This window comes from Martes martes (assembly GCF_963455335.1).
Source record: "Martes martes genome assembly, chromosome: 2".
Lineage (NCBI taxonomy): Eukaryota > Metazoa > Chordata > Mammalia > Carnivora > Mustelidae > Martes > Martes martes.
The window spans coordinates 504,677-516,004 of NC_137889.1; the positions used below are offsets into that span (position 1 = coordinate 504,677).

The 11,328-nt window shown below is 39.7% G+C and overlaps 1 protein-coding gene across 1 annotated transcript; it reads left to right on the forward strand.

Annotated features, from left to right (window-relative positions):
- Positions 1 to 7,790: 7,790 nt before the first annotated feature.
- On the forward strand, positions 7,791 to 8,810 carry OR12D2 (olfactory receptor family 12 subfamily D member 2; the record flags this gene model as incomplete). Its single annotated transcript, XM_080797379.1, has 1 exon — positions 7,791 to 8,810. The coding sequence occupies one exon, from the start codon at positions 7,791 to 7,793 to the stop codon at positions 8,808 to 8,810; it is 1,020 nt and encodes a 339-aa protein (XP_080653505.1).
- Between the last annotated feature and the right edge of the window lie 2,518 nt (positions 8,811 to 11,328).

The following is an 11,328-nucleotide window of genomic DNA, read 5'->3' on the forward strand; positions in this document are numbered from 1 at the left end:
CATATGGTTTCACTTACTTGTGGAGCATAAGTAATAACATAGAGGACATTAGGAGAAGGAAAGGAAAGTGAATTGGGGTAAATCAGAGAGGGAGACAAAGCATGAGAGACTGGGCTATGAGAAACAAACTGAGGATTTTAGAAGGGAGGGGGTGAGGGGATAGATGAACCTAGTTTTGGGTATTAAGGAGAGCACAGAGCATTGGGTGTGGTGCATGAACAATGAATTATGGAACACTGAAAAAATAAAATTATATTTAAAAATAAGAAAAGTAAGAGGGTTCCCCTTTCTCCACATCCTCTCCAACACACGTTGTTTCCTGTCTTGCTAATTTTGCCATTCTAACTGGTGTAAGGTGGTATCTCAATGTGGTTTTGATTTGAATCTCCCTGATGGCTACTGATGATGGAGAAAGGGGAACCTTCTTACACTGCCGGTGGGAATGCAAACTGGTGCAGCCACTTTGGAGAACAGTGTGGAGATTCCTCAGGAAATTAAAAATAGAGCTTCCCTATGACCCTGCAATTGCACTACTGGCTATGTACCCCAAAGATACAGATGGAGTGAAAAAAAGGGCCATCTGTACCCCAATGTTTATAGCAGCAATGGCCACGGTCTCCAAACTTTGGAAAGAACCAAGATGCCCTTCAATGGATGAATGGATAAGGAAGATGTGGTCCATATACACTATGGAGTATTATGCCTCCATCAGAAAGGACGAATACCCAACTTTTGTGGCAACATGGACGGGACTGGAAGAGATGATGCTGAGTGAAATAAGTCAAGCAGAGAGAGTCAAGTATCTTATGGTTTCACTTATTTGTGGAGCATAACAAATAATATAGAGGACAAGGGGAGATGGAGAGGAGAAGGGAGTTGAGGGAAATTGGAAGGGGAGGTGAACCATGAGAGACTACAGACTCTGAAAAACAACCTGAGGGTTTTGAAGGGGCGGGGGGTGGGAGGTTGGGGGAACCAGGTGGTGGGTATTAGGGAGGGCACGGATTGCATGGAGCACTGGGTGTGGTACAAAAACAATGAATACTGTAATGCTGAAAAGAAATAAAAATATATATATATAATACACAAAAAAAGAAAAGTAATATTAAAACATGAGAAAAAAGAAATTTTTGCCATAAAAACACAAAATAAATTATAAATTTAAAATAATATAAAAATAAATTATGTTTTGCCATAAAAACACAAAATAAATTATAAAATAAATTATTTATAAAATAAATTTTTTGCCATAAAACACAAAATAAATTAATTAATTACAACAGGTATTTCTTGTAACAAATTTTCTGAACTCTTTAATTTTACAGATAATTGAATATATAAAATCTTCACAGTATAAGAAGGAGAAAATTGTGATAAAATTTATTTCAGTTCAGTAGAAGCTGGGACAGAGTCAGCCACAAAAACAGTATTGATCATGTAAGAGAACTTACAACTACAATAATTAATCTAAAATTAAATAACTGCCAATTTGTAAGAAACTCAGTGACAAGGCTGTTACTATTTCCTATGTCAAGTTATTGAAAAAATAGAGCATCATTCACCTAGAAACTGTCATAAGAAACAAGTCATCACAATGGAAATTCTTTAAAATCAGTAAATTATTTGGAAATTACCCAAATAATATGAAGAATAATTTATGCCTGCAATTATATCATCCAATATTCTTTTTTTATTTAAACTTTAATTTTTCAGTGTTCTAAGATCCATTGTTTAAGCATCACACCCAGTGCTCCATGCAATATGTGCCCTCCTTCATACCCACCACCTGGCGCACCCAACCCCTCAACCCCTTCCCCTTTGAAACCCTCAGTTTGTTTCTCAGAGTCCACAGTCTTTCATGCTTTGTCTCTCCCTCTGATTTTTCCCAACTCCCTTCTCTCCTTCTCCCAATGTTCTCTGTGTTATTCCTTATGCTTCACAAGTAAGTGAAACCATATGATAATTGATTCTCTCTGCTTGACTTATTTCACTCAGCATCATCTCCTCCAGTCCCATCCATGTTGATACAAAAGTTGGGTATTCATCCTTTCTGATGGAGGCATAATATTCCATTGTATATATGGACCACATCTTCTTTTTTTATTTTCCATCTTTTTTTTTTTAATTTTCAGCGTAACAGTATTCATTGTTTTTGCATCACACCCAGTGCTCTATGCAATCCGTGCCCTCCCTAATACCCACCACCTGGTTCCCCCAACCTCCAACTCCCCCGCCCCTTCAAAACCCACAGGTTGTTTTTCAGAGTCTATAGTCTCTCATGGTTCACCTCCCCTTCCAATTTCCCTCAGCTCCCTTCTCCTCTCCATCTCCCCATGTCCTCCATGTTATTTGTTATGCTCCACAAATAAGTGAAACCATATGATGATTCACTCTGCATCATCTCTTCCAGTCCCATCCATGTTGCTACAAAAGTTGGGTATTCATCCTCTCTGATGGAGGCATAATATTCCATTGTATATATGGACCACATCTTCTTTAGCCATTCATCTGTTGAAGGGCATCTTGGTTCTTTCCACAGTTTGGCAATTGTGGCCATTGCTGCTGTATTCAACCAATATTCTTCATGGCATTTCTGAATATATACCTTCATGTGTATTTACTTCAGCCAGAGGATCCAGGAATATAACCATCCTAAGAACAATGTTTAGGCTACATCTTGTCTTGGGACTTCCTATAGGTATTAGCTAGGGTAAAATGAACCTATAAACACCATGAAGGGCAAACATCCAATTATATCTACAGCAGAGAAACTTTGTCTATCACACACCATCTCACTGAAATGTCATCTTTCAAGATTCCTGGCTTTACCCAAGGATCTCCACTTTTTTACTATGTTATGTTAGTCACCATAGAGTACATCATTAGTTTTTGATGTAGTGTTCCATTATTCACTGTTTGCATATAACAGCCAGTGCTCCATGCAATATGTGCATCACTGAACTAACCCATCCTCCCATCCCCTCCACTATAAAACCCTCAGTTTGTTTTTCAGAGTCCATAGTCTCTCATGGTTCATCTCCACCTCCAAACCCCCCCTCTTCATTTCCCCCTTCCTTCTCCTAATGTCCTCCATGATATTCCTTATGTTCCACAAATAAGTGAAACCATATGATAATTGACTTTCTCTGCTTGACTTATTCACTTAGAATAATCTCCAGTCCCATCCATGTTGATGAAAAAGTTGGGTATTCATCCTTTCTGATGGCTGAGTAATATTCCATTGTGTATATGGACCACATCTTCTTCATCCATTTGTCTGTTAAAGGGCATATCTGCTCTCTCCACAGTTTGGCTATTGTGGACACTGCTGCTATGAACTTTGGGGTACATATGGCCCTTCTTTTCACTACATCTGTACCTTTGGGATAAATACCTAGTATGATTGCTGTGTCATAGGGTAGCTCTATTTTTAATTTTTGGAGGAACATCCCCACTGTTTTCCAAAGTGGCTATACCAACTTGCATTCCCACCAACAGTGTAGGAGGGTTCCTCTTTCTCCACAGCCTCACTTGACAAGGATCTCCATTTTAACCCGTTACCATATGCGGGCTGTAGCTTTCCCTTCCATAAACAAAGTTGACTACAACATTGAAATTGCTTGGGAAGTGAGCTGTCAAAGTTCCTCAGGCATTTTTAAAAAGAAGAGTAAGAGATTATGCTGAGTGAAATAAGTCAAACAGAGAGAGTCAAGTATCATATGGTTTCACTTATTTGTGAAGCATAACAAATAATATAGAGGACAAGGGGAGATGGAGAGGAGAAGGGAGTTGAGGGAAATTGGAAGGGGAGGTGAACCATGAGAGACTACAGACTCTGAAAAACAACCTGAGGGTTTTGAAGGGGCGGGGGGTGGGAGGTTAGGGGAACCAGGTGGTGGGTATTAGGGAGGGCACGGATTGCATGGAGCACTGGGTGTGGTGAAAAAACAATGAATACTGTTACGCTGAAAATAAATAAAAAATTTAATAAAAAAAAGAAGAGTAAGTGTTTGGTACATTCTGTAAGATAGGAAGATCTAAAATAAAATAATATTAATTAAAAGGCAATTTGTTCAATGGGGAAAAGTGGAAGACTAGACCGTTTATGAGGGGGGCTTGGAATTTTATAGAGACGGCTTCATATTTGTGAAAAAAAGGTCACAGTTTGTCTGCAGAGAGACAAAGTGGAGCCAATTCTGGGATGCTCTCACAACATGTAAACATCCACCCTAAAAGGCTACAGTTCTAAATGGCAAATATAAGACTCTAACCAATGAACAAGGCCAGTTACATAATTTGTGGAGCTCAGTGTAAAATAAAGATTCAGGGTTCCTTTTTCAAAGCTACTAAGAATTTCAAGATGATGGAAACAGAGCATTAAATCAGGCATATCAGCATCCTGTGTGACTGTAGCAGTTACATGGCCATGAAGCTTGCCTAGTGATAAGAGAATATTTAAGACAATTTCATTTTGACTTGAGGAGGAAAATAATTTACAAATGAGACCTCAGAGAGACAAAACATAAAGAGGAAAATTGCCAGACATGTGACTCATGCTAGATTTCTAAACATCTGCGGGAACTGTAGGTAAATTGAGGTGGGTGGTATTTTGAAAGAATGGAGACTACACCGCAGTTATCTTTAGAACTGGAGAGCCTTAGGCTGAATCCTAATTTCACAATTTATTGCAAAACATGAGCATTTAATTGCAGTGAAATTTGCTGATGGTAGATCCTAAGCATTATCTCCACACACGAGTCTGCAATGTGAGATGATAGATGAGTTAATTATCTTGATTGTGGTAATCATTACACAATGTTCATGTAAATCAATTCATCACACTCTGCACTTGAAATATATATAACTATACTTGTCAATTATTCCTCAATAAAGTTGGGGGGAAACAACAAGATTACTTAAATCCTTGAAGTCCCATTTTTCTTGTGGTAAAGTAGGAATGACTTTAGTTCTTCCCTCCATGAGTGCTGGAAAGAATTAAATGAGCTAATACATGTAAGGAACTCAGAACAATAACTTATACAATGAGTACACAATAACTGTTTTTTCCATTATATTTACAGCATGTACCTGAGCAAGGAATTTTTTTAAATTTTATTTTGTTTTTTCAGTGCTCCAAGATTCATTGTTTATGCACCACACCCAGTGCTCCATGCAATACGTGCCCTCCTTAATACCCACCACCAGGCTCACCTAACCCCCTATCCCCCTCCCCTCCAAAACTCTCAGTTTTTTCTCAGAGTGAGCAAGGAATTTTTAATGTGATAAATATACAATAAATTTCTGTGAAGCAACAAAAACTGATTATAATAGAAAGATGGACAAAGTCCATGGTGTTTATAACTGTCATCAGAAGGTCTGGATAGATGTCAGATTGCATATAGATATTCCTTGGATGAAGCATATGGAATATTCTCACCTGCAGGATACAGCAAGAAGCAAGGATATATGTGGGAGAGACCAGCCCTGTTCCCCTAGAGAGAAATGTGAGCTTTGGGATCCCAAAATTAAGGAAAATATCTTAGTGCTATTACAAACAGTGAAGAGTTAGATTTAGGCTAGACAAAAGTAATACTACTCCTTATTTCCCTGTCTTTGTTTTCAAAAAACCCACATTAACAAATGAGTAGAATATTAAAGATAATCATCATTCTGTATGGCTCAATGGAACATAACTGACCCCTTTCCTTAATTGTCACTCCCAAATTTGTTTATTTTTCTTCACGAAGTTTTTTCAGGGAAGTCCCCAAGGTGATAAAAACATAAAAGATAACTGAACTAAGAAAATATATGAGGACACTGGGAATAGTGCTATCCAAGATTCTGCAACTAAGAAAGAAACACAGTAAGGGAGGAAAAAAAAAAAAAAGATGGAACTCACGATAGGAATTCCCCACGAGGAATTTTCTTGAATTGCAGCTGAGGGGAAGTATACTGTTTATTCTCACAGAGATCCTGCTCAGACCCAGAGGACATGCTCTCTCTGTATTTATATGTCTAAAGTCTGTGACTTATCAGAGGAAGAAGGAATTTCAGAAAGAGAGGAAGAGGTTTCTGAGGATGAAGAGCTCATGCTGCCATCTCAATATGAACAGTTGCTTCAAATATCTTTCTACTCTTTATAATCCTTAGGAGTGTACACACGAAAAGCTTTCCAGACTGTAAATTTGAGCATTCAAGCAGGTAAGAGAATGCCGCAGGAGATAGGCTGGAGAGGGGCCCATGTTTTCTGTGGACTTGTTCATATTCAAGTCAAATGCCCAGGATTCAGAGTTAGTTTCCTACCTTATGATGGATTCCTCTTCACATTTGTGAATTATGAAGGCTCTTTATACATTTTCATTGCCATATCTCATTTTCAGTTCATCATGCTTGCTTCTCTAAATACTCTCTAAGGTAAATATGTAATCTCTGAGTATTAAAATTGCAATGAAATAAATCAGTACAAATGAGTCTGATTACTAATTTTCTTTAAATGTTAGAAAAGGGTTTCTTCCCCCAAATGAATTTTTGATACAATTTACTTTTATGAGTCAGAGAACCAAAAATTATATTTGGCATATCATTGTGTCTTAAACAGCAGTGGGTTTTACCAGTGTGTAAAACACACGTGGCTGTCAAAGAAAGCTAGTCTGAACTGCTCGAAGCCAGCCTTGCATGGAACTACAGCACAGATTGGATAATTGTTCAAAACCTCCTCCAGCTATACTGCCAAGAATCCCATGGGCCACCGAGAAGTGTTCCCTCATCTACCCACTCTATTCCACTCTATTCTCTAATCTCCTCTCAGGGATTTCTCAAACTTTGAAAGACTCCTCTTCCTCAGGAGGCACTGCAATGTCTGTAATCTCAATCCAGACTTTATCATTCTTATCATTCTCTCCTTGTCTGTTTTTTCTTAAGTAAAAACCTGTCAGGTGGTTTTATACTAGGTCAAGAGGTAGCAGTGTTGTGGGATACTTAAAAAATTGTCCCTGTGAGAGTTGACTTAGGTAGATTAAAGGAAAGTTAAATTCGAAGATAGATGCTTGGGGCACCTGGGTGGCTCAGTGGGTTAAGCCTCTGCCTTCAGCTCAGGTCATGATCCCAGGGTGCTGGGAACAAGCCCCAAACTGGGCTCTCTGCTCAGCAGGGGGCCTGCTTCCCCCTTCCCCTCTGTCTGCCTCTCTGCCTATGTGTGATCTCTCCCTGTCAAATAAACAAATAAAATCTTTTTTTAAAAACGAAGAAGAAGAAGAAGGTAGATGCTTGGGGCACCCAGGTGGCTCAGTCAGCTGGGTATCTTCCTTAGGCTCAGGTCATGATCTCAAGGTCCTGGGATCGAGTCCTGCATTGGGCACCCTGCTCAGCAGGGATCCTGCCTCTCCCTCTCCCTCTGTCTGTTGCTCCCCCTGCTTGTGCACTCTCTCTCTCTCTGTCAAATGAGTAAATAAAATCTTTTAAAGATTTTTTAAATTTATTTTTAAAAAGAAAGTAGATATTCACAGCCAGAGAAGATGGTAGTCTGGCAACATGCTCTGAGTCTCTGGGAGAAAGAAAAATATTAATGAAAAATCTAATAAAGAAAAAAGGTTGTTCAATCATGTCCCATAACCAACATGTCACTGTAATACTCAATAGTCTAATGATCCAAATCTTGTAAATTTCCTGATCTTAGAACTATGTAAAACAATGCTTTCCCTCAAAATGCTGTTGTGTAGATGAGAAAATCCTCAGCTGCAAAGACTCTGATCTCATCATTCTATATAATATTTTATCTTCTCTCTTAAGTGATGCTGAATCAAACCTCATTCACTGAATTTCTCCTCCTGGGAGTAACAGACAACCAAGCACTGCAACCTTATCTCTTCGTGGTTTTCCTTGCAATCTATGCTGCCACTGTGGTTGGGAATGGAGCTGTCCTGATGATTGTCATCTCTGATTTGAGACTCCATTTACCCATGTATTTCTTCCTGGGAAATCTATCATGTCTAGATATCTGCTATTCCACAGTGACTCTGCCAAAGATGCTGGAGAGCTTCTTCTCTGCACACAAGGCAATTTCCTTCTTGGGATGCATAAGCCAGCTTCACTTCTTCCACTTCCTGGGCAGCACAGAGGCTTTGCTGTTGGCTGTGATGGCCTTTGATCGCTTTGTGGCTATCTGCAGGCCACTGCATTACTCTGTCATCATGAATTATCAGCTCTGTACCCAGATGGCTGTCGTTGTCTGGACCACTGGTTTTTTCCATGCCCTGCTGCACTCCATAATGACCTCTCACTTGAACTTCTGTTGTTCTAATCAGATCCATCACTTCTTCTGTGATGTCAAACCTTTGCTGGAGTTGGCTTGTGGGAACACCGAGCTCAACCAGTGGCTTCTCAATACAGTTACAGGGACCATTGCCATGGGCTCCTTCTCCCTAACCCTTCTCTCCTACTTCTACATTATCATCTCTCTTTTCTCCAAGTCTCATTCCTGCAGCACACTTCACAAAGCACTGTCCACGTGTGCCTCTCACTTCATGGTGGTCATTCTTTTCTATGCTCCTGTTCTCTTCACTTACATCCGTCCTGCCTCAGGCAGTTCCATGGAACAGGACCTGGCACCTGCCATCATGTACAGTGTGGTCACTCCTGTGCTAAACCCACTGATCTATACTTTGAGGAACAAGGAAGTGAAAGGGGCCTTGAGTACTGTGATCAGAAAAAGGGGGGGTTATACCTCTTCTCAGATCATGTACAATATGTATAATAGAAGGAAGCAGCTAAGGAAAGATAAATGGGAAAGGCCAGCCTGCTTGAATTCTTAGTAGCATAAGAGAAACATGAACACATTGGATACCAGCCATGGCTTCTGAATGTTGAATTTGTTTTTGGGATATCAGTTGATAAAACAGATTGGCTATGTATTCTTTAATGAAACAAGGTATAGAGATATGCCTATATCACCCATCTATTGGGTAGCTGAATAGCACTTAAGGCTGCTTATCTGTGTGGTCCCCCTAAGTTAACATATTTTAATGTAAGCAATAAAATTATTATGCTTTATATTTTTTTAATTTTTTATTTCTTTTCAGTGTAACAGTATTTGTTGTTTTTTCACCACACCCAGTACTCCATGCAATCCGTGCCCTCCCTAATACCCACCACCTGGTTCCCCCAACCTCCCACTCCCCACCCCTTCAAAACCCTCAGACTGTTTTTCAGAGTCCGTAGTCTCTCATGGTTCACCTCCCCTTCCAATTTCCCTCAACTCCCTTCTCCTCTCCATCTCCCCTTGTCCTCCATGTTATTTTTTATGCTCCACAAAGAAGTGAAACCATATGATAATTGACTCTCTCTGCTTGAATTATTTCACTCAGCATAATCTCTTCCAGTCCCGTCCATGTTGCTACAAAAATGTTCATCATCCCCTCTTACACTGTTGGTGGGAATGCAAACTGGTGCAGCCACTTTGGAGAACAGTGTGGAGATTCCTCAGGAAATTAAAAATAGAGCTTCCCTATGACCCTGCAATTGCACTACTGGGTATTTACCCCAAAGATACAGATGGAGTGAAAAGAAGGGCCATCTGTACCCCAATGTTTATAGCAGCAATGGCCACGGTCGCCAAACTGTGGAAAGAACCAAGATGCCCTTCAACGGATGAATGGATAAGGAAGATGTGGTCCATATACATTATGGAGTATTATGCCTCCATCAGAAAGGACGAATACCCAACTTTTGTAGCAACATGGACGGGACTGGAAGAGATTATGCTTTATATTTTAAGGATTTGAATTTTGAGCCACAGTTACCTAATTAGATAAGAAATGGCAATTTGAAAATTACTTTGGAGGAATTTTTAAGCAGTGTGTCATGACTTCTTTTTCTCTAAGCAGGAAGGAAAATAATTAAAATAAATGATGTAAACACTAACTAACAGGGATAAAATAGCCAATGGTTTATCTAGAGAGTTCTGAAACCTCTATCCCCAGAAGTGTTTTAATGTCAACTTGATAAACATTAAAAGATTACTGTGAAATATCATTGAAAGTTGAGTCAGATTTGGGGGGGGGGGAATCTCAGGAATTCCTCTCAAGTTCATTAGTACATCATTTCCCCCTCAGTTGTTGGTCATGAAAAATGATGAGTTTCAAAACCCTTCCTAATTTTCATTTTGTTTTCTTATTTATATGCTTATTTTCACAAATTATAAAAGCACTGTGATATAATACGATGTAATACTGGTGAAATGTACAGAATTCATCAAAATGCTGTCTTATTTTCCTTACTTGTCACCGAACTCATACAGAGTTAAAGCTACTACATCATAATGACTGAGGCATTTCTGGAGCTCATTGCAGGGGACACTATGTTCCTTACTTTCTAAGTCCCAGGGAATGGCTGCTGGGCTTGCAGATTAGTGGGGGGCAGCATTTATGACTATTTAGAGACAAGATAAAGACTGTGGCCAGCTTTTATGAGCTCAGGGACTGATTTTTCATTCTCCATATTCACTTTCATGAGCCCAAAACAATGTGGTTCTGACCTCACTCCTATGTTGGTTCTATCTTCCCCCTTTAATGCATCTTCTATCCTGAACTGTCTCAGGTCATCATTTCTGTTTATCAGAATTTTTTACATAATCCAACCTACATAGAGGCATTGAACCAGAGAGGAGTCCATCATTATCTGGTTATCTAGTGCTGCATCCCCACACACTAGCATCCCCAAACACAGGAGCTTCAAACACTTATTTAACTAACTTCCATTATCCTGAGGCTCAGAAACTTGGAAGAACACAGCAGGGAAGTGTTGGTTCTGCTAGATAATGCCTTGGGCTGTGGCTGGGCGCACTTGAGCATCTAGGCATGGAATAGTTGAGAGCTCACAAATTCTGTGTCTCTCCTTCTCCAGTCTCTCCTTGTGGGTGTCCTGTGCTTTTGCAGCACAGATGCCTCAGGGTTGAATTTTACATGGGGATCAGCAGACCAGGGCAAAAGCTGCCAATCATCTCATGGACAGACCCAAGGACTAGTATTAACATCACCATTACCATACTGTCCTGGTCACAATAGTCACAGGTCAACTAAACTTCACAGAGAGGAAATTCCTACCTTTCACTTGAAAGAGCATCAAAACTTTTGTGGACATCCTCAATCCATCCTGGTTGCAACTCTCACCACTAATAATTAACATTGTCCATGCATACAAAGCACACTCACTCTCCTTCCAAATAATCCTAATATCTCATCCCATTATAGCATCTGTTCAAAGGCTACATATTTTCACCTACATCAGATCAAGGTACAAATGAGCTTGTTGGGTATGGTGCCTCAAGTATTG